Raw genomic sequence first — 25,127 nt, 5'->3', positions numbered from 1 at the left:
ATAGAAAATAGAAAACAATTTGATTATCAAGCATACACTATTCTTGGAATTGTTTTTCAGTTATTAGGAGACAACGAATCTGCCCGACAAGCATTCATGCAGTCAGTTGAAATAGTGCCGGACTACAGTTTTAATACTTCCGTAAAGAGACTTACACTAATGAACTCGTTGTGATATTTGTGCATTCAGTTGAACTACTCGTAAAAGACTGTAAAACGCATTTAGCATGTATTTCGATTCAATCGATCTTTTGGTTTTCTAGAACTGGATATTTTGTACAAATCTTTAAATTAGAAATTATGTACAAGTAGGGTATCGTAAATGCTGATTGTTGTAACCATTTGACAGATGTTTTTACCATGAACAAATAAAACTCTATTCACAACTTGTGGTTGCAGAGACGATTATAGACTATGAAATAAGGAGAAGATTAAAGTATGACATAAACGAGGAAGGGGGAATAATCTTCCGTATGCCCAGTTTCTTTTTTGTAAGTAATTTGTAAAAAACAAACAAGAACTACAAAGGATAACTTCGCTTAAAACAGGACGACACGCATTTCTAACGAATATTATTAAAAGCAAAATACAAGAAGTAAATATGTTAACAAGTGAAAGTAAATTTTAAAACAAATAATAAGAACTCCGCCCTTTAAATACACAAAAAAGTATTTTGCGAACGCTAGTTACGTTTATTCGGATGAGTTGTCTTTCTTTTACTTCGCTGGTTGTACTCTAATATTCCTATTTGGCATATTCACGTGTAATGATTATGAATGTGTATGTTTGTCCCTTTAAATGTTTGTGTATATGGTTTGTCCTTTTGAAACACCATTTCTATTTGACTATTGGTTAAAAGTAGATTAAAAACGAAATGGAAATAACTCACAAAATTGCGCAAACAAAATGGCAGGTACGTTATTTTAGAACAGTTCTCAATTTGGATACAATCTAAACCAATTTTTCAAGTTCACCATCATTTGTTGTCGAGTTTGAGTTCTATATCACGTACATTGAAATCTTTATATAAAATGCAAATTAATCTCTGCTTACAAAACAAAGGTTGATCAATGTAACACACATGACAAAGACAAGGAAATGTTAATGAAATTCAAAAATAAATTATCCTACTTGGAAATACAAGTTATAGAACAAAGTAATAATAAATGACACTTTCTAATTAAGGATTAAAAGCCTACCCGTACATTCATGCTTAAGTAAATGTAATGACCTTATATATACTTTATTTCATCTTTTCAATATATTTTACTTATACATTCCGTAACTACTCCTACATCGGTAATTGATGTTTTCTGTATTTTCATTTTTTGCTTTTGTGCTGATTAGACTTCAATTTTAGCCCAGCCCTTTTTCTTCTAATTTCACAAGTTGTGTGTGTGTTATGTTGTAACACACAGGTAAGTGTGGCTAGTACATGACATTTGCATTACCAATAATTGGTACTAGTCCAAGTGAGGCAAAAAATGGGACACATGTTCAACTCAACCACGCCCATTGTATTCCTTTACGAAAAACAAGGAATCTGTAATTCAGTGGTTGGTGACAAATACTGTCATAATCTCTGTTCTTCTCTGATTTACTCCACATTTCATAAAACTGGACCATATTTTAAGCTTAATTTAAGATATCGGTAAAATAGTTATTAAAGGTACCAGGATTATAATTTAGTACGTCAGACGCGCGTTTCGTCTAAGTCAAACATAAGAGGTGTTATAGTAGGTTACTTATATTCAAACTGTCTAGTTTACTAAACGATATCGTCATGGTAGCGTATATCTATAATTATGACCATATCAATAATAAAACAAAAAAAAACCACAATTGATAAATCGCACAAATAATCATTATCTAAGACCTTCAAACATTCACATTTTTTATCAGTTGTTCAAGTTGAAAGTTCATTTATAGACAATCAAGGTAAACATATTTATTCATTTAAATATCTTAGTAGACATGTTTCATAAGTTCTGTAGTGATTGTATTTTTTTTGCTTTAATTCTGTGATAGTACATCAGTTTGACTTATTTCATACGAGAATATATGTTAATCCTAAAGTTGAGTTTTATTATTTAGTCGTTTTGTATCAAATTTTACAATTAAATCAGTACCACAAATGATCATTGTCAATCGATCATATATTTTGTGATGTTTCCAATTCAAACTTTATTAAACAAAAACTTTGCAAGCATTTCTTGTGTACTACACGTACAATATATATGTTTCTGTTGTACTGATTAAAATATATATTATTGAATTTCTCAAGAAATTATTTGTTCACATTATCCCGAAGTAGCATTATCAAATAAAACAGTTATTAAGAAATTAACAAAGTCAAATAGTAAATAGCTGAACAGGTGCCAGCAAGACATATCTAACATACTGGAGCACCTAAGATCCCTTTAACATGTTAAGTACATGGCTTGATGCTCAGGATTTTGTGTCTATGTCGTGAATTGTAGTCTATTGTTTATCTTTTGAACTTTTTTGACTTTTGTTTTGCCATTTTAACTTCGACTTGTGAGTTTGACTATGTCTTTGGTATCTTCTGCTCTTTTTAAAATGGTTTAAAGAAGTTTTTGTTCACTACAATCATTAGAGTAATATACAAAAACGCGTCCATTTTTAAGATTGATTAATATTGCAATAACTGATTGCATCTTAATTACAATAGCAGTGCAATGTTTACACCAAGATAGTTTTATTCCCTAATTATGTGATCTATTTCATGTCATTTTAGACACAGACACGAAAAAACTATCATTAGCGCTGTATCGTTATAGGTGTCAGACTAGGCATAAACTACCTTAGCCGTATTTGGCACGACTTTTTGGAAATTTGGATTTCCAATGCTCTTCAACTTTGTACTTGTTTGGCTTTATAAATATTTTGATATGAGCGTCACTGATGAGTCTTATATAGACGAAACGCGCGTCTGGCGTACTAAAATATAATCCGTGTACCTTTTATAAATATCAGAACATCGTTGGAACAGAGAATCATGTTCAAACACTTTAGACTCATGAATACAGTCAGGGATAATGAATATAAACAGCAACGACAAATGTACCATTATCACAAGCGGAAGTTTTGAAGAAGGGCTTGATATGAGAAGAAGTAATTTAGATGTAATGTATGTAATAAAATACACGAAGGTTTATGAAGACATTAACACGGCTCAGATCAATTCAAATGTTTAATATTTAACGATTGAAACATATGATATAAAAGCGGGTTTCACTCAGTTAGAACACACGAATCGTCAAAATCCAGGTTAATAATTCGAGGAATTCAATGGAAAACACTATTTATCAAGAGCATTATTAAAACAAACGTTCTTGGTTAAAATAGATATTGTGTAGTTCATGGGCCATGTATATCGGATAAAAAAGGAACGTTTGACTTTGCCGAATGCTTACATTGTACAACATGGATATCACAAACATCACAGTGAATGACAAGATCAGTAACGCATGGCCAAGTTATAATGTCAAACAAAGTATTATAAAACACGGAGTACTGTGTGTACCAATTGGAGTTAAGGGATCGCCAAAAGAGAATTTAGAATGGCGAATTTCTTTTTCTGTTGGTGAGAAATTTCTGATTAATACTTTTACACACACTCAATTAATATGTTATGCCCTCCTCAAAATTCTTTTGAAAGATGTAATGGCAACCTACACCGAATGTGAAGATTTGCTTTGTTCACACTTCTTGAAAACAATAATTTTCTGGATATCAGAAGAATAATCACAATCAATATGGAAATTTGAAAATCTTATACATTGTTTCATGCGGTGTTTTAGCAGACTGATTTGTTCTGTTGACTTTTCAGTTTGTGTACATTACTTCATTCCAGAGAACACTCTTTTTGAAAACAAAATAGAGGGACGTGCTCTTGACATATTGTTAGAGAAACTTTATATCCTGCATAGTTATGGATAGCGTGTTATTTTCAGATCAATTATCTAATTTTCATGTATCAATGTGGATGAATCATATCGAACCACATACATATCATACTATCGAGTTGGCGCACACTCTTAATTCAAATTTATCATATTTTGCTGATTATATGGTTAGTGTTATTGAGAAAAACACTAATGCATACAAAAGTGGAATACAACACATATTTTCCTGTCACCAATCTTCATTCAAATTATAATACGTATATACCTACTACATGTACATGTCATTCTTATGTTCACAATATGCGCAGTATGTTCCACTGAATATGTTTAGAAGTATTATTAAACACCAGTACAAAGAGTACATATTCGGTCTTTGTACCTTGCTAAAAAATATTTATCATCAAAACGTTAATGGATGCTTGATGATTGCTTCGTTTTTCTATAAAACAAGACAATATCGTAAAGTATTAACTATCGTCATGTATTCTATATCGAAATTAACTCCCGAAAAACTATGCTATTCATCACCGATTATTCAAACTGAAATCATTCCAGAAGAAAAGCACCGTCCAATTGTGGAAAGTTATGCTTCTAGATATAATTTAAAATCGACTCAGATTTAATACTAGATGTACTGCAAATGAAGGTAGAAACAAGAAACTTTCAAATTTCGTCTATAGTTTATGCTTATTTTCTGAATTTTCTATGTTATTTTCGTTTTAATAATGTCAGTCAATGTCGGAATTGCATTCAAAATTTACAACTAGCTATCACAGAAGGACGTTTTCAAAATCTGAAGCCTACTTTATTCTTGCTGTTGCTTTTCAGTTATTAGGCGAAAACGAATCAGCCCGACAAGCATTCATGCATTCAATTTAAAAAAAGACGGGAAAAAAGCTAAATATTGTAATTATTCTGAAGCAGTCTAAACTGACTTTATATCATGAGCTCATGCTATATTTGAGCATTAAGACAAATTAATAGTACCAACAGGACATACTTATGTAGACATTTATTTTGTTAGGATGGGCAATACCCCCACGTAGGATTAAAACGGAATGTTTCTCAATTTTTTATAGTTAAATTTGTTTTTTTTTTCAGTGTTTGTTTTTAATCAACTCGAGTTTTTTTAGTAGTTTATCAAATAAAATGTTTATGTATTTTTATTGGTAAATAAATACCCATATGGGACATCTCGACTCCATATTTGCAGGAACAAAAAGGCGAATATGTGTAGCACATCTGTATAATCGGTATAATTACTTTTCTTATAAGTGAAGTGCATTAAAGCATTGTACAAAAATTGAGTTCTAGTTATTTCCATTACGAATATTTTCTAAATACTATATATAGATGAAATAATATACCAATTGCTATGTTGGGCTTTATGTTCACAGTTTCAGGGAACGATACATAATGTCAATTTAATACTTTTGAGGAATCACTATCTATATATCTTATTGTTTTCATTTCTTAATGTTTGTTCTAGTTTGCCTTAGTCCAAGCATGTCTTTATCAATTTGTTCACTATAGCATGTATAGGAATGGAATATCAAACATAGTAAAATACATATAGTAGTAAGTTACCCTTTCACACCCATCCAATTGAGTTGTCAATTGTACATGTATGATGTATGTAAACAACTTAAATGTTTCGGCACGAATATTTTTAGTTAATGTTTATGCATGTCAATAAAAGGTCATTTTATCGACCATATGAGGCACTCATTTTACACGTAAACTTGTTAACAAAAACTTAAAAATTCAATATACCTCATTCAAATAATAAGTTTGCATAACCATCTGATTTTAGAGCAAATGCCCATACTTCAGCTGAAGTACATTATAAATGAGAACAAAAGTTTATTTTATTTACAGTACATTGTCAAACGTATACGATACCGATATATTTTGATCTAATAGTTCAATTAAAAATACATTAATAAAAAAACTAGCCTAGTCATCTGTTGTTTTAAATCTAGATATGAGATATTGAAAGATGCACATGTGGAGCAGAATATGCTATCCCTTCTGGAGAATCTGAGATCACCCCATGTTTTTTTTTTCTTTTTAACCTATTAACAAATTAAACCAAAACGTAAATTGATATGTATGCTTCACTTGGTTACTAGTCGCCTTTAATCTATATTTTAGAAACGATATATGTATGGATGGATGAATAACTGGCTGGCTGGCTGGCTAACTGGCTGGCTGGATGGATGGATGGCTGGATGGCTGGATGGCCTGATGGATGTATGGATAGATGGGACAATATCCCTAATGCGCCTTGAAATGAGAAACTCAAAAGTCACGTGTAAACAAAAAATCTCTGTGTAGTGATATTTGACACATTTCTATGATAAACAAATGACTGAGCTGAACCATTTGTGTTAATTTAGAAAGTAAGGGAACACAGAATAAATGTGTAAAAACGATGGAGCCATTAAATGTGTTCAAAGTATTAAATTTTTAAAGAACTTATTGTGTCAAAAATGGGATTTTTTACCATGAGGAGCCACATCGCAAACGGATACTCGGGGTTTTCTAATTTACGGAAAAATGAATCACACTTCGTACCCCGAAAATTTAACCACATATGTAAAAATGTCTCAGCTTTGAAACAAGCCATCATACATATACAAGTTTATGATATGGGCTGAGCAACAGAAGAAACGTTACCATTACCGCCTATGTAGAAACAATTGCGCATATTGCCCCATCTTCTAACAAAAAATCCAGAGATATCTTAAGATGATTTCACCTTGTACACCACAGAAAATTGTGAAAATGGTGGTTAGTATTTTTTTATTTATACCTAGTTATCATAAACAATTTAAGATAAATATTATTGATAAAGATCAGCCAAAAGGCAATGAAATTTTCGCTTTTAAAATGCATTACTGGCACGGGGCTGAACACTTTTTTTAGGCACAATCATAACTTTGTTTACCCCAGAGAGATCCGAAAGGAATTGTTTATATAATTGAAAAAGGCAAGAAATAACTAACATGTAATATTATTAAATTGTAAGTTAACATGACACAATATAGTCTTGGTTATGTAATTATCACTCTGGTCTACAGGAATAACTGACAATCAAGGGAGATAACACACTTCACACGAGTAAAGTGAGATACATCATCACATGTGCTTTTATCAATGATTTGACCCTGGTCAGTAGATATCATATGCAAATAAACAGAAAACAAACATGTACATGTATTAAGAAAATCATGAATTACTATTTTTAATACACACGAGCAAAACACTAGATATTGACATTTCTCTTCTTGAAAACAATATTGCTATTCAACTATTAAGCTAGTTAGCAAATACTCATTGCTTCTAATATAAACGGTTTAAATAAAGGTGGCTAAGCTAAGGGAGAAGCTTTTTTCTTTCTTTGCGATAAAACTTTCAAAAGATAGATTTTTCTCTCTCAATAATACTTATGTATTTAAATTAAATGATAACACAGCCTGAGTAAAATTTTTTGTCTTATTTCAGTTCCAGACATATCATTACTTTTTTACATGAGATGGCAAACTAAAGGTTTTAAAAAGTCCTGAATAACTGGTAAGCATTTTATTTTATTAGGCAAGCTCTAAATTATTTATTTATGGTATTTGTGCAATTGAAATTAGTCGGTATGTTAGAAATATGCTAATATGAAAACTGTTGCTATGGTCTTGATATTAAATGAAAAGGCTTGGTTACTGATCTTTTCGACTCGATATTTCGAGTTAAATCTTGCGGCAACTGTTTCCCATGTAACACTGCAAACTATATTTTGCACTATTTTGATCTGTCGTTATTTAATGACGCCATAATACATGTGATGTCACAATGTTTCCTTTAATACCTCATGTGGATTTCTCACTGATAAAAGTTTTCACTGAAATACATGTAAAAAGCCTTTTTTTCTCAAATAGAATTATGTGAAATGACATGTTTTGAAAATTTGCACTTCATTGCACTCTAATTACATGATAAGAATGAATTTCTCAGTAGTTTTGAGTGGTTTCCACAGTATTAGATACCAGATGTCCACTAGTAAGAATAATTATTTTGGTGGTTTTTTTTTTATAAAATCTACATTTTTGCATAATTTCTCTGTCAAAATGCACTTTTAGACACAATAAAATGTTATGGAATGCTTTAACAGGGTCTGTGTATTGTAATTTAAGGTTATCATCAGAAGTTTTGTTCTTGTTTTGAATAGTGAAGGTATACTGGAAGAAATTAATTATACATACACATTGTATTAAAAATAAATGAATATAGCGATAAAAGTGTCATTGCCATATAGTGCTGAAACGACTTTATTTTTTTTTCTGAAATGGACAAAAATACACAGATTTATTCAGAATGTCATACCGATGAAGATCACCTAAACATATTTGGAAAAATCAGAACTATGGATTTCAATATGGGACAATATCCCTAATGCGCCTTGAAATGAGGAACTCAAAAGTCACGTGTAAACAAAAAATCTGTGTAGTGATATTTGACACATTTCTATGATAAACAAATGACTGAGCTGAACCATTTGTGTTAATTTAGAAAGTAAGGGAACACAGAATAAATGTGTAAAAACTATGGAGCCATTAAATGTGTTCAAAGTATTAAATTCTTAAAGAACTTATTGTGTCAAAAATGGGATTTTTTACCATGAGGAGCCACATCGCAAAAGGATATACTCGGGGTTTGCTAATTTACGGAAAAATGAATCACACTTCGTACCCCGAAAATTTAACCACATATGTAAAAATGTCTCAGCTTCGAAACAAGCCATCAAACATATACAAGTTTATGATATGGGCTGAGCAACAGAGACCATTTACGTTACCATTACCGCCTATGTAGAAACAATTGCGCATATTGCCCCAGATGGATGGATGGAAGAATGGATGGATGGATGGATGGATGGATGGCTGGCTGGCTGGCTGGCTGGCCGGCTGGATGGATGGATGGATGGATGGATGGATGGATGGATGGATGGATGGATGGATGGATGGATGGATGGATGGATGGATGGATGGATTAATGGATGGATGGATGGATGGATGGATGGATTGACGGATGGATGGATGGATGGATGGATGGATTGCTGGCTGGCTGGCTGGCTGGCTGACTGGCTGGATGGATGGATGGATGGATGGATGGATGGATGGATGGATGGATGGATGGATGGATGGATTGGTGGATGGCTGGCTGGCTGGCTGGCCGGCTGGATGGATGGATGGATGGATGGCTAGCTGAATGGCTGGCTGGCTGGCTGGCTGGATGGATGGATGGATGGACGGATGGATGGATAGATGGACGGATGGACGGATGGATAGACGGATGGACGGATGGATAGATGGATGGATGGATTGATGGATGGATTGATGGATGGATTGCTGGCTAGCTGGCTGGCTGGATGGATGGATGGATGGATGGATGGATGGATGGATGGATGGATGGATCGATGGATGGATGGATGGATGGATGGATGGATGGATGGATGGATGGATGGATGGATGGATGGATGGATGGATGGATGGATGGATGGATGGATGGATGGATGGATGGATGGATGGATGGATGGATGGATGGATGGATGGGTGGATATATCAATGAATGGATGGATGGATGGATCACAATATAATAACAAATCATAATTTGAAAAAAGTAAAAATTATGTATGCATGTATGTATGTATGGTATTTATGTATGTATCTATGGATGTATGGATGTATGGATTATGTTTGTATGTATGTATGCATGTATGTATGTTTTAGTTTGTAACCCGGATTTGTTGACATACTGAATTACTAAGACCTAAATATTCATTGTCTTTACAAATAAATAAGAGGATCTTGAGAAATAAATGCTTGGTCCTATTGTTCTGTGTCAATGCATTTTTACTATTCTTTTTTTTTTTTTTTGGCCAGACATTAGGCTTTGGGATCTCGGTTTTATGATTTCATGAAGGTAATTGTCTGTAACTACTATCCCATTCCCTTTTCCCGAATGGTAGCTACCAAATTTCACTTATCACCGGGTTCGAACTAGCATGAGAAATACGACGGGTGACACACATGGAGCAAAATCTGCTTATCCTTTCGAATAACCTCAGCTCATCGCCATGGCTTTGCTTTTGTTCATGTTGCGCAGTCGTTAATTGTCTATGTTGTATGTTATGTATTGTTGCGTTTCTGTTGGTTATTTTGATTAAAGTCATGGTGTTGCAATTTATCTGAACATCCTTTTGTTATCTTTCAACTGTTTTTTACAAACCTTCATAATAAAATTAAATAAAGTAAAATATAAAAGTAGGGTATATAAAATAAACATTCGACTGAAAAAATAATACAAGCGTCCGAAATATGTATTTGGAGTTATTAGCTTAATGAATGCTCAAAGCAAGAATCAAACCGAATACACAAATAATTTGCCATGACAAGAATTAGACATCTAGATATAAATACAAAAAACAGGTATAATTTTAAATGCATAACGTCAGCACGTAGAATCTCTTACCAAACCATTTTGTAGGATTTTGGAATTTGAAATGTTATGTTATATAATTTCATAGTCCTGATACCCTTCGATGGTCTTTGTTTAGAAAAGCCATTTTGTACCAAACACTTGCCTTATTAGTTTTTGCTTATACATTGTTAAATCAAGGTCTGATTGGTTTTAAAAACAATTGAGCATGGTATGGGTTGCGAAATATATACTTTGTAGGCGGTTGAAATGGTATATTGATGGTAGACGAGATAGAATAACAGAGTTACTTATGAAATGTGTGTATCACTTATCGTTTTATAAATGACCAAATAGGTCAGTCTTACAAGGAATATACAAAACAATACAGGTAACACATTAATGTAAAAAGAATTCAGACACAAAATATAAAAAAAACCAACCAACCAAACAAACAAACAAACAAAGACAGGGTCACAATTGAAATATAATATATATTCTAATGCAACAAATTTGTAACGTTCATTTTGATTGGATAACGTCACATGTTTACATGGTATTAATTGACAATTGATGTTATGGGATGTACGCGCAAGCGCAGACGGCATATGGCAAACTTTAAATACATGGTTTAACGTTGTTTTCAGTCAGTTTCATTAGAATGGAGATAACAATGTTGTTTTTTTAAGCTCCGACGGCATGAATTGAGGATAAGATGGTCGCAAATACCCGTTTACTGTCTCCGCTAACACGTCGCCAGTAAACTTAATTTGCGACCATCACATTCCCAATTGATACTGTCGGAGCTTAAAATACAATACAGCTATCTCCTTACTGTAATGTTTTGGAATGTTAAGCAGTTCTTACTAAAATGGTTACACCAGGAATATCTTGTTTTTTTAATGCAATTTAGATAAAATGTATGTCAAAGATTACATCACACACCGAACAGATGACCATTGTTGGTGTCTGTTATTACATATCTAAAATAACAGAGGCGGAATAAACCAAACGGATATTCAACATCTTCAGACAACGAATACTGGAATTATTATTAGTATACAATTAGTGCTTTATGAAAATAAATCCGAGTTTTAGGTAGATTCTATAAACAAACAAAAATGAAAACGAAATATGCATGTGTTCTTGGTACTTTGAACGTATATCATAAGCCGACTGAAATGTCTATTGAAGTTTGTAAATGTACTCAAACATTGACTGCCACTTTTTCATGTCTTATATTTTTTACTATGTCAATAGAACATGATTATAACCTTAAACTTTATTTCACATATGTTTGACTTTCACTCGCCCGGAAATTAAAATTGAATGAACAATTATTTAATTATATTGAAATAGTTTAAACTGTATGAAAAAAAACCTAACGATTAGGAAAACCTCAGTCCTTCCTCTTTTTCTTATGAAATGTATATTTTTTTGAGTCGGATTCCACTTTGTATTAAGTTTATGTACAGCGCTACGTATATTTATTCATTGAAAACTATAAACTCTAAATCTTTTAAAACCTTATACAACATGTACAATACAAGTAAATACCTAATGGTAAAAATATTTGAACATTTGAATAAGTAGTTTAATATAGATACATAACAATGGTTTGGAGATTCCTGCAGCAAATTTCAAACTGTATAAAAATGTTACCTAGGAGATCCAAGAAGTGAGCTACTTGACTAGTGAAATTGCCAACGAGTGGAGATTCTGGATAGTCTATATCTGCAGAGAAGCCGACAGAAATTAAGTCAATACATTAACATACATAAATGTTCCTGCTGAGATCCTGGCAGGAATTAATTTGATAAATTAAAATACCTAATTGTTTCTGGGGAGATCCCGGCAGAAATTTACCTATCTGATGTATTGTTGAATTGGGGGAGGTAAACTTATAGAATGTTTGTATGCATTACAAAAAATTAGAACGTTTGCAGGCTAAATATTGAAAACAAAACCGCTATTGATCATCACTATTTAAGCTTTAAAACTTTAACAATATGAATCAGATTTCGTATATCATCATTTATTTTGATAAATAATTATGATCATAATTTTGATCAACAGTGTTTCTTTATCTAATATCGAGTCCATTTCAATCATATGAAAAACTCGTGATTCTATCACATGATTAAGTTAATCAAATAAATATGAATAGATATAACAGTTGGAGAAAAACAATCAAAGAGAATATGCATTTACAGTAGAGATCCTCCCTGTGGACACTGAGTGATCATACAAAATGACAGGTAATACATTGAATACTATCTGACCAATGGTTTATAAAATTTTATATTCAGCGGAAAATAAAGGCAACAGTAGTATACCGCTGTTTAAAACTCATAAATCAATGGACAAAAGTCATTTTTCGGAATTCTTTTCTTTTGTTTCAAAATTATAAAATACGTGAAACGGAAGCATATAATTAACAATACACGTTACTTAAATGACATAGGAAATACTGAACTAAATATCATTTTTTTTTCATAAAAACTTATACAAAACTTATTTGTTCGATAGCTGTTTAATTGTATATGTATAGAACAGTTATGACAATAAACGGAAGTAGTAAGAACCTTCTCATGAGGATCTGAAATTGAATTGACTTCCCTTTTCCCTACTTGTTGTAAACGAATTGCATATACCCTTCGAAACAATGCTTTAGAAACTGTATATTGAACAGATATATCATTTTAAGGAGGGGTATTTGCGAAAAATACCAGTCGAGAGATTGTTAAATTTCACGAGCCGTAAGGCGAGGGAAATTCATTCTCAAGACTGGTATGTTGTGCAAATACCCCTCACTTACATGATATATCTGTTTAATTAAATGCCTTTTTAACACTCTCTGCCATGGTATTTGCCAAAAAATACTCTATCCGACTGGACGCTTGTAACGTCACGATCATCAATGCGTTTTAGTACATTAACATTGGGATTAATTAAACAGATATATCATGTTAGTGAGGGGTATTTGCACAAAATACCAGTCTTGGGAATGAATTTCCCTCGCCTTACGGCTCGTGAAATTTAACAATCTCTCGACTTGTATTTTTCGCAAATACTCCTCCTTAAATGATATATCTGTTCAAAAAACAACGACAGAGAGGGTAAAAAAGGCATATCCTTTTAGCAAATACCCCGGCGGCGTTAAAAATGAACGATATGTATTTGATAGTAAATTGGTGAAAAATACACTGGCTATCAACCAATCAAAACCCCGGATTCTTACATAAGGTGTAATTATTGTACAAATGTATACTTACTTAAAGATACTTAAAGATGTTTTCCGGTACAGGATCCTCACGGCTCCTCTTCACCAGACTCATAAATTAGGTCATAATTATTACTGTTACTGCTTCTTGCGTGGAACCAAGGAAGCATCAACCTTTTTTATAAGATACTTATAAATTAAAAAAAGAAGAGACACTTTACATACACATTGCATTCATCTTCTGTTCAAATTGTTGTAATAAAAGATGCATTTTACTAAATGATCGTAATACAGTTATAAGAGTTGTCCTTGGCCATGTCCGCATGAATTAAAATTATAGGTTATTTCTCTTTGTAATGAAACCATCATATGTCTCGTTTTAATTCATATTAGAGCAATCTGTTTTTATCTTTTTTCTCTCATTTCCAGTCCTTATCATTATGGCACCAATGACACTTGTTTTGCTTTTTTGAGTAGGAAAACTCGTACCCTTACACTACTTTGTTCTCATTATTAATTGTTGTAATTGCTATAATTAATATACTTTCAAGTACCCAGCAGTTCATCTGAAATTCAAGAACTACCAAGCTATAACTGCGCTAAAAAAATAAATGCCCTCTCTTTCTTTTAACAGATGGACCTACGACACTTGTTTTCGATCGAAAGCAGGATCTACTATCCTTTTATATTCTGAGAGGGTGGTTAACGCATAACAGAATGTCAACATAATATACTAGTAGTAATGAAGGTAGGACAAAGTATCCAAAACGGGGTGGTCGATACATTCGATAGTCATCTTCTCGTTAAAAAAAGGATAGTAGATCTTGGCAGAGTTAGAAAAAAGTGCATCTGAGATGGTCGTCCTTTTTTTTTAAATGGCTATGTCCAGTTACACAATTTGTACTGGAGTTAACGTGCTTTTGTCCGACTGGTATTCATCTCGTGACTTTTTTTAAAATCGTTACATTTAACGGCTATGAATGTACAAATGTTTCTTTGTTTAACTTAAATAAATAATCCCTAAGGAACTATCGATTATGAAAAATACATTTTTGATATGATATTAGATTAAACTACACAAACGTATATTTACCAAATTAACCAAAAATATCCAAGTAAACAGTTGGATAAAAGTCAAATGGCAATTACGTAATTCTAAGGGTTCGTCAACATATAACATGTATAATCTTTACCATATATTTGTAAATGTTTGTTATCGTGGTTTTGTACCCCGTACATTGAAACTGATTCTATTCACAAAATTATACGTTTACTTTCTAGACAAAGTAAAGACATTTCCCAAACAAACAGTCTTTTGTATATAAAAAGACGACAAACAAAAACACTTATGAACCATATCAACAAACGACAACCACTGAACATAAGTTTCCTGGCTTAGAACAGGTGCGGGTTTAAACGTTTTGCATGTGATAGGGGTCAACCTTCACCCTCACATAAGCAACAATGTAACATCACACCATTGAAAAACACATTATATAATACAAATTGGAAGACATATTAAAAAAAAAACAAGTGCATATACACTGTTCGAATACATTTGATGTATGACCCAACGAAAATACAAAAAATGGTGGTGGGGTGTTAAATGATATTAAAAAAGTCAACCATAATCGTGGACAAAATGCCGAAAAATAAAAAGGTAACTACAAATTATTTTGTTGTATGGTATATATGGAGTACGGAAATATGTTCTTCAAAATAAATGATTGTGTTGTTAATAGTACAAGAACAGAAATGAAAATATATCACATTACCGAACACAGGTGGTATACATTGGAAATGGTTAAACTAGATGAAACACTAAATAACTTAACATGAATTTACCAAAAAAAGCATTACAAATTGTATCAACAGGTCAAATTAACACGAATGTACGATTTGATAATACTCGCAGTTACTAAAACAAGTTAAAAACTATTGCGAATAAAAAAAATCACGCATTCAAAAATCTACTAAAACATCTCAGAGATCTAGTGTTTAAACGTCAAAGACAGTCAAAGAAAACATGACTTATGCAATGCCAACAAAAAGTATTGACAGGCAATAGGTTAGATAGGAGAATTTAGAATGAACAAATATATACTTTTATATATAGATAGAGTATTCATAATTTATACAAAAACTATGCAAGTACAATTTTTGTACTATAAAATATATAATGAAATGCTTCTGTTAAATGTATTTCCACATTTATATTAACAATCTCTCCAGGAATTGTTTTTTTATATAGCTTTACAAGTTTTTTTTGTCATCCCTTAGCGTTGTCAGTTTCAATACAACTTGTGAGTTTGGGTATCCCTTCGATATCTTTTTTTTAAATTCATCAACAGTGTCATAGCCAATACTCATCCATTTTTAAGATAAATTGACATCACAACAACTCATTGAAGATTAATAGTTGTTCTTTGTTTACATCAATATGGTGAACGATGTATTTCATTTCCTTTGATAAATAACATTTTATTGATTTCGTATTTATTTCAGAAACAGAAACAAAAACCGTATCATTAGCACGGTATCGTTACATGTGTCAGAACATAGTTGGATCAGAGAATCATGTTAACACCATCAGACAGATGAATACAGTTAGGGATAATATGTACAGCAATGATTTTTATACCGTTATCACAAGTGGAAGTTTTGGAGAAGGACTGGAGATGAGAGGAAGTGATTTGGATGCGATGCATGTAATAAAATTCATCGAGGTTTATGAAAACATAAAACCTGCTGAAAACCATTTAAATGTAATATACTTGTCGATGGAGACAGATGATGTAAAAGCTGGTTTCACGCAGTTGCAAGTAGAACAAACGAATCATCAAGTTGTATTTGAAACCCTCGAGGAACTTAATGGAAAACACTATTTCTCAAGCACATTATTTAAACGACAGTTCTTAAATGGACCAGATTGTGTAGCTCATGGACCATGCATATCGGACACCAAAGGAAAGTATGACTATGCCTTCTGCTTACATTGTACTAAATGGGTATCACAAGCATCACAGTGGATAACAAGATCAAGTAACTCATGGCCAAGTTATATTGTAAAACAAAGTATTTTAAAGCATGGAGTACTTTTTGTACCTATCGGAGTGAAAGGATCGCCAAAAGAGGATATACAATGGCGAATTTCTTTTTCTGTTGCTGAACAATTTCTAATAAGAACCTTTACCCACTCTCAATTAATATGTTATGCCCTCCTGAAAATTCTTTTGAAAGATGTTATAGCAACCTACGCCGAATGTGAAGATTTACTGTGTTCATATTTCTTGAAAGCAATAATATTCTGGATATCAGAGGAATTACCACAATCAATATGGAAACCAGAAAACTAAATACGATGTTTTATGCGATGTGTTAGCAGACTGATTTATTCTGTCGACTATTCCGTTTGTTTACATTACTTCATTCCAGAATACAATTTGTTTGAGAACAAAGTAGAGGGACGTGCTCGTGAAATACTATTAGAGAAACTCTATAACTTGCATTGTTATGGATGACGATGCATCTTATTTTCGGATCAATTATCCAACTTTCATGTATCAATATACACCATTAACATAGAACCACATATATTGCATACTAGCGATGTTTTAAAAACACTGAATTCAAAAGCATTATCGTACTTAGATTCTTCAATAGAATTGTTTGCATTGAAATGGAATGCATACAAAGTAGGAATACATCAAATAGTTACTAGTGAGAAATCCTTAAACAAATATGTGTACGTATACTATATTTCAATCATGTGTGCCTCACGTGCGAGTTTTATATCCTTAGACAGTACAAAAGGTAATAATAAACACCAATACCGACAGTACACATCTTTTCTTTGTACTCTGCTTCAGAATATATATCATGACGCGGAATCTGGATGGCTGATGTTAGCTTCGTTTTTCTATAAGAAAAAAGAATACAGTAAAGCCTTACACATTATCGTGTATTCTATATCGAAATGTACGCCTGAAAAAATACACCGCTTCATGGATATGTCGGAAATGCATGTCCGATCATTCGATTTGCAAGGGTTCAAAAGAAAAAGTAGTGTACAAATGCTGAAAGTATTATTGGTAGATTTTATCAACTTTAGAAGAAATTCTTTGCTTCTACCATATGAACTGCAAATGGAAGAAGACAAGGAGGAATATTCTATTTCCTCTATAATCTATGCTTTTTTTCTAAAATTGTTATGTCATTATCATCTCAATAATGTCGGACATTGTCAGGATTGCTTTCGAACTTTACAACTTATTATAGACGAAAGCTTTTTAATTGAAAAGGATAATTTCTTTTATTTTGATTCCTACCAAATTCTCGAAATAGCTTTACAATTATTAGGAGAAAGTGAATCGGCCCAACATGCATTTATGCGCTCAGTTGAAATAGATCCGAGTTAAAGGTAACACTTCTGTAAAGAGACCTACTCTTATGCACTCGATGTGATATTTGTGAATTCATTTGAACAACTTTTAGAGACTGTAAAACATATTTCGCAGATATTTATTTAGATTCAATCGATTTTTTAATGAGTTTCTAGAAGTGTTTATTTTATTTAGTACAATTCTTAAAACTAGGAATTATGTTCAAGGGGGTTATCGTAAATGTTGATTGTTGTAAACATTTAAAAGTTGTTTTTTATCATGACCATATAAAACCCTATTCATAACTTTTTCATGAAAAATAAGAGTTTGTATGGTGTGGCAGAGACGATAATAGGACCTGGAATAATGAGAAAATTAAAGTATGAGAGAAACGAGGAAGGGAGAGAACCCTGTTTTAGATACATTTTACATTGTTTCTACAAGTGAATATTTTTGTACAAATCTCACAACTAGGAATTCTGTTCATGTGGGATATAAAAAAAATTATTGTTGTAAACATTTGTAAGTTATATATTTTTTTATGAAGAACAAATTAAACTTAATTCGTGATTTGTTCATGAAAAATATGTGTGTTTTTTGTTTGTGGTGGCAGAGACGATAATAGAACATGGAATAAGTAGAAGATTAAAGTATAAGAGAAACGAGGAAGAGAGAAAACTCTTCCATATCCCCCTTTTCTCTTTTCTAGTTAATTTGTTAAAAAAAAACACAAATAGATAACTTCGATTTAAACAGGACGAAATGTTGTCAAAAAAATAGTCATTTGTTTAATTTTAACTTTGAAAGCTTGGTTTCCAAATTGCACATGAAATTTGTGTTTGGGATCCATGCCAAAAATTGAAATGGCTAGATTTCATTTGGAACACTGAAACTTTACACTTTCCGAGATTGAAAAACGTAAAGTTTTGTTAAAGGCTCGAATTTTTAGAGGGCATAGTCGGTCAACTCATATCAATGCAAATAGTATTTGGTGATTTGGTGAGATTGAGAAAAAAATTTGTATATGCCTGTGTTAACGGAAGAGCAAACTGGGATATAAAAAAATCACATCAGACGCTATTGATGAACCTTTTGAGAGTTCAACTTGCGTTGACTTGAAAGCGTCAAGAGAGTTTTGTATACTGAAGATTCGTTGTTGGAGAACAAATTAGTTCGAACCAACAGTGACATTCACAATGTTGCACGTATTTTGACGGTGGGGAGCAGAAATTTGTCACTACAAACAAAATGCGATTAATATTTTAGAATCTTGTGAACAGAAAAACATTAATATTTAGACTTGATGGGTCTTCGGGCTTATAATATGTATGCAGATCAATTGAGTCGTTATACAGATCAAGATGACTGGACTGTAAACGATGAAACATTCAGCTTCTTTACCAACATTTGGAGTCCGTGTTGCATAAACAGATTTGTCACTTATTACAATTCATATTGTTCGCGTTTCAATTCAGGTATATGGTGTTTAGAAACTCAGTTTTGGGGAAATGACAACAATTGGTTGGTACCCGCACCTTCTTTGATTGCAAAAATAGTAAACAAAATGTGCAATCAGCGTGCTAATTGTATTTTTTGTTTTATCAGATCGGAAATCAGCGGCATGTTGGCCTTAACTTTTTGTACAAGATATTTTCAAGAGTTTTGTATCAGATGTAATTTATTTTACAAATGACAAAGTTATAGAAAAGGGTGCGGGTAAACACAGCATTTTCGAGAATAACCATTTAAGTTTACAAAATTGTAGGTTGATCGCTTTAAATACTATGTTCTAATGATCCATATTTGCGATTTTTATGTTTAGTACTTAAGCAACATGTAGTGAATATTATAAAGAAGAGTCGTGTAGGATGTTTGGGTGAACTTGTGAAATTAGAAGAAAAGATGTCAGTTTATCTTATTCAGTCTAAAAGTGACAATACTGCAAAAGAGTACTTTGCTAGTTACAATCGTTGTAGTTTTTTTGCTCAAGGATATAGTTTTACCGAAGTACCAGCAGATCCAAATCATGTTTTATTGTTTTTAACATTATTGATTGACAAGAAGTCATCACCTTGTACTTAATATTCGATAAGTTATGCTTTAAAGTGGGTACGTGAACTTCATGGGTACGTGGATCTTACAAATAACGCTTACATTCATTCGTGAGTTCAATCATGTAAAAGATTTAATGGGAAACCAGTCGTAAAGAAAGATATAATACTTGAAATCTCTAAGATTAATGAATTTGAAAATGACTTACTAATTTTAGAGATATAACTATGATTTTGATAGGCTATGCTTGATTTTCGCCCTAATATGAATTAAGTTCTATTACATGTAGCGTTGTTAAAATTTTTGATGATCATATTTTTATTGTTCTGGTTCGGTCCAAGACCGATCAATACAGACGAGGTAACAAAACACTTGTTTCTAGTGGTGACACTTTGGCATGTCCAGTCGTTATGTATAAGCGATACGTTTCACTTGCTGATTTGGATGTTAATTTGGATTATTCCACATTTCGACCATTTGTTAGGTCCAAGGGGTTAGCTAAGTTGATATAAAAGAATAAGAAGTTAAGCTATATAGCCACAAAAGAGAATGTTGTACGTAGAGTAAAAACTGTAGCTCCTGACTTGAACTTAGGTTTGCATTCGTGACGTGTTGGTGCTCCTGCAGCAACCAGATCAGAAGTTGATGAGACATGCATTAAACGTCATGGAAGATGGAAATCAGATATTAGCAAAGATGCTGATCCTTTAGATATGAGATTATCAGTATTGAGATATCTTTTATAATTTAGTAAATATAGTTTCTAATTTGGACTCTTTTCATCCCTTTCTTTGTGTTCTCTAGATAACGTTGGGCTGTCGGCAAATATGTATTTGTGTATTGCATTAATATTATGTATTATAGTGATATTTATAGTATAAATTACCATGAGATTATACAAGTAAAGTGTTTACTTATACTTTTCCGCCGTATACAGGAAAATTATTGTACTAACGTTCCGTCTAATTAATCATGTGATTAATGAGCGGGAAATATTCCCCTGGATTAATCACTATCTACCCAACACTGAAACAGTCAAGTTTGTCAACGATATTTATAAATATCGTTTCTTTGTAATATTTTAGAGTTCGATCTTTATTAGGTTTTTGTAATGTTTATGCAATGTATTTGCTTATGTATGAAATTTACGTTTTTTGTTGATTGTACTGATGCACATAACACAGGGTTATCTTAATTTCATTTTTCCCTTTATAACATTTTTTTTTATTATTGTCATATGTCATATATTTAAGTATAATGTCCAAGTATGACTCCGGAAAAAGGTCTTTCGATCAAAGGGTTTGGACACAGGCTTCTGACGTTTGGCGACATTTTTCGGATTTTTCTGGCCAGCAGGATCTTACAGATGGAAAATTTTGATAATTTATAATTAATAAAAACTCAGTATTTTTATGTTGTATGGTTATATCACACATGCTGTTATATTTCACATGTAATCATGTTTATTTATTCATAATAAATCCGGTGTCCTCTATATTACGTTGGTCAATCGGCAAAAATATATTTGTGTATTGTATCAATATCATGTATTATAGTGAGATGTATGGTATAAATTGCAATGAGATAACATCATTAAAGTGTGTATTCATCATGCATATCGCAGCTTCGATATGTGATTAGGACTTGTCATCAACGCCTCAATATTTTGGGAGACGTTACCAACGATGTCATGATGCGTCAGCATATTTAACAAAGCTTCTTCTCATATGACAAACAAGCGTTTACTCTTTAAGGCCAGACAAAATATCATCAATAGTACAATTAATATATTATCCTCTTTTCTGTGTATATATGTAGGACTGAAATCTATTGCGGGTTCCAAATCTATAGCGGGTTCCAAATCTATGGCAGATTCCTAATCTATGGCAAATGTGACGTTACAAACGCCAAACAACTCAAATCTATGGTAAATTTTTGTTTTCTCCAAATCTATGGCAGATTTTGGGGAAAGAATAATATATAGCGTCACAATTGAATAGCGCCATATTGCATCTTTGCCGCCGGTAGCGATTGCGGAACCCATAGATTTGAACACCATTCAAGATAAAAGTATTTCCCCGACAACAATTTGTGGAAGGTTGAAAGGAAGATGTGACCTATTATCCCGAAGAGGGACAAAATCTGTACCGGTCGGTACCAAGTATTTTAAAAAGGAGTTTTAGTAGTAGTTTACTGTTTACGACTGGCACAGTTTATAAAGTGAAAGATAAAAAAAAATACCGGATACAAGTTTGATTTAAATCGTCATTAAATAAAAAAGATGTAATATAAATCAACGATATCGCTGAAATAAATATTATTTGAAAATTCAAACTTCCTTTTTATTTGTTATTTTTTAAATTTTCTTTTTTATAAAAAGTGGTCTTCTTGTTGTTAAATAACTTATTAGTTGGTTTAATAAATGGGTTAAGCAGGTACATGTACCATGCACAGATCAGAGCACAAAATTTCAATGAGTAATCTTGAAGTCCATTAAGGTATATGAATTTATCATTTATGATTTGTTTTTGGTTAATTGACCTTTATGGAATGTTCATTTCACAAATGATGAAATGTTTAAAGACATGCTCCCGTTGTTGTATATTTTTGAACATACGGATTTTTTGTGTTATTAAAATTTGCTGTTACAAAATATTAGAAATTATTATAAATTAAGGAATGTATCTCCCTCATGCAAAGCTCTGATTCCTTTCACGGATTGGGCTATACTTTTTGGACCTTTTGGATTATAGCTCTTCATCTTTTATATAAGCTTTGGATTTCAAATATTTTGGCCACGAGCATCACTGAAGAGACATGTATTGTCGAAATGCGCATCTGGTGCAAGAAAATTGGTACCGTTAATTTTATTTTCACTAGCTTTTTAAAAAACAAAAAAGACAAGCCATAAGTCGAAAAAGTACTGCATTGTTTTCCATTTGCACAAAACTTGCCATAGATTTGTTGGAAACATCATAAATCAACCATAGATTTGGAAATACAAAACTTGCCATAGATTAGGTTGTTAAAAATTTGCCATAGATTTGGGATGGCATGACGTCACATTTACCATAGATTAGGAATCTGCCATAGATTTGGAACCAACCATAGATTTGAGTCCTACATATATAAGATGCTCGTGAGTAGGTTGTCCAATGTGATTTAAAAAGTTTTAAACATTTTGTGAATGTGAATTGCCATTACAGTTTTTCAATCAGTTAAACGATTTTTATGCCAATTATTATACGGAGATAAATTTCTATTTCGTTAAAAACTTTCACCTCAGTGATTTTTTTTATAACTATACAAGTTATTCTGAATTTTTAGTGAAACATAAAAATTGAAATTGTAAAAAGTATAGAAAATTCTAGGGTGGGATGAAAAGGGCGAACATACTTAGGGGGGAAAAGAATATCAAAGAAATCTCAAAGAATTCAAACCGAAGAATACGAATGTTTTTCTTGTGAAGATCAGCTACATAAATTTTTATTTTCAGATAATATACGCTATTCTGTTGATTATGAATAGATATAAAAAAATAAATACGTACAACAAACTCTACTCAATGAAATACTCAAATAATTATGTAGATTTATGTTATATTTACACATTGTATAGACGCTTAAAGTAATTTAAAGTATGTTGATAAATAGAGATCAGATCATAAGTACGAACCACTTACCACGATGATTCAGAATCATGTGAAAGGGAAACATGAATATTTATTTGGTTTGGGTGAAAAGTGAAGGTAGTTTTCGTGTGTCTAGAAGAAATGATATCTTCCAGCTATCGTTTATATAAAACGACATAAACTTTACAAATACAAAGTGAAACTTCAGGGCCAAATTTAACCAAACTTGGCCACAACCATCATTAGAACATCTTGTTAAAAAATGTGATCGTCGAGCAATCGAGCAATACTGCCAACCAGCATGGCTGACATGGGAAAAAAAAAGAACATATGGGTAAAATGTAGTTTTTGGCTTATATCTCTGAAACTAAAGCATTTAAAGCAAATCAGCATGAAGTGAAAAAGTGTATCAGGTTAACATCTATCTGCAATGAAATGGTCATACGAATTAGACAACGCGTTTTTTTTGGGTAATTGCCTCAAAGTTGGTAATTGGAAGGAAATTTTCCAGTTTTTGCATATTATCGTGAATATTATTATAGATAGAGATAAACTGTCAACATCAATGATATTCAGCAAAGTAGGATATATACAAATCTTCTTCTCTGAAACTAATGAGACAAATTATATTAAACTTGTCCACAGTAATCATAAGTGTAGCTAGTTAAAAGAAAAACTGCATCCCAACATGGCAAAACATTGATCATAAGGGGAAAATGAAGTTTTTGCTTTTATCTCTGAAAGTAAAGCATTTATAGCAAATCTGATGTGGATAAAGTAAACATAAGTAGTAAGAAATGCTCAACATACCTGATACTTACTTTTAGTTTTCTATGTTGCATGAAGTGTACTATTGTTTGTTTGTTTGTCTTTTTCATTTTAGCCATGGCGTTGTCAGATTATTTACGATTTATGAGTTTAACTGTCTCTCTGGTATCGTTCGTCCCTCTTTTATTCATGTCACATAACTTGCCTTTTTTATTTCTTTGTTCTAGTTATTGGTTACTGTAAGATAACTGTTCTAGGTTAAAGGAAGGATTCAGATTACGCTAACATGTTAAACTCCGCCCCATTCTGTATGTATGTATATGTCACAAGTCATGAGCCTGTAATTCACTTGTCGTCGTTTTCGATGTGTTGCATATTTGTTTTCCTTCATCATCTTGCACCTTATATAGGTCTTTTGTTTTTTATCGTTTTAATTGTTTTACCATTGACATTTCGGGGCCTTTTAAACTGACTATGTGGTATGGGCTTTTTAAGAAGGCTGTAAGGTGACCTATATTTGTTATTTTTTGTGTCATTTGGTCTATTGTTGAGAGTTGTCTCATTGACAATCATACCATATTTCTGGTTATATATTAGTTAAACATTTATGTTTGATTAGCTCTACAATCTTATGTGTTCTTTGTATATGCCAACATTATGAAAGTATGTTCT

The 25,127-nt window shown here is 32.2% G+C and overlaps 1 protein-coding gene across 1 annotated transcript; it reads left to right on the top strand.

Annotated features, from left to right (window-relative positions):
• Positions 1-12,580: 12,580 nt before the first annotated feature.
• On the top strand, positions 12,581-18,481 carry LOC139487043 (cyclic GMP-AMP synthase-like receptor 2). The gene is made up of 2 exons (XM_071272061.1): positions 12,581-12,657; positions 16,128-18,481. The coding sequence occupies exons 1-2, from the start codon at positions 12,651-12,653 to the stop codon at positions 16,976-16,978; spliced, it is 858 nt and encodes a 285-aa protein (XP_071128162.1). The 5' UTR covers positions 12,581-12,650; the 3' UTR covers positions 16,979-18,481.
• The last annotated feature ends 6,646 nt before the right edge of the window (positions 18,482-25,127 follow it).

This window comes from Mytilus edulis, chromosome 8, assembly GCF_963676685.1.
Source record: "Mytilus edulis chromosome 8, xbMytEdul2.2, whole genome shotgun sequence".
In the NCBI taxonomy this organism is placed as follows: Eukaryota; Metazoa; Mollusca; class Bivalvia; order Mytilida; family Mytilidae; genus Mytilus; species Mytilus edulis.
This window is presented reverse-complemented; position numbering and strand designations above follow the sequence as displayed.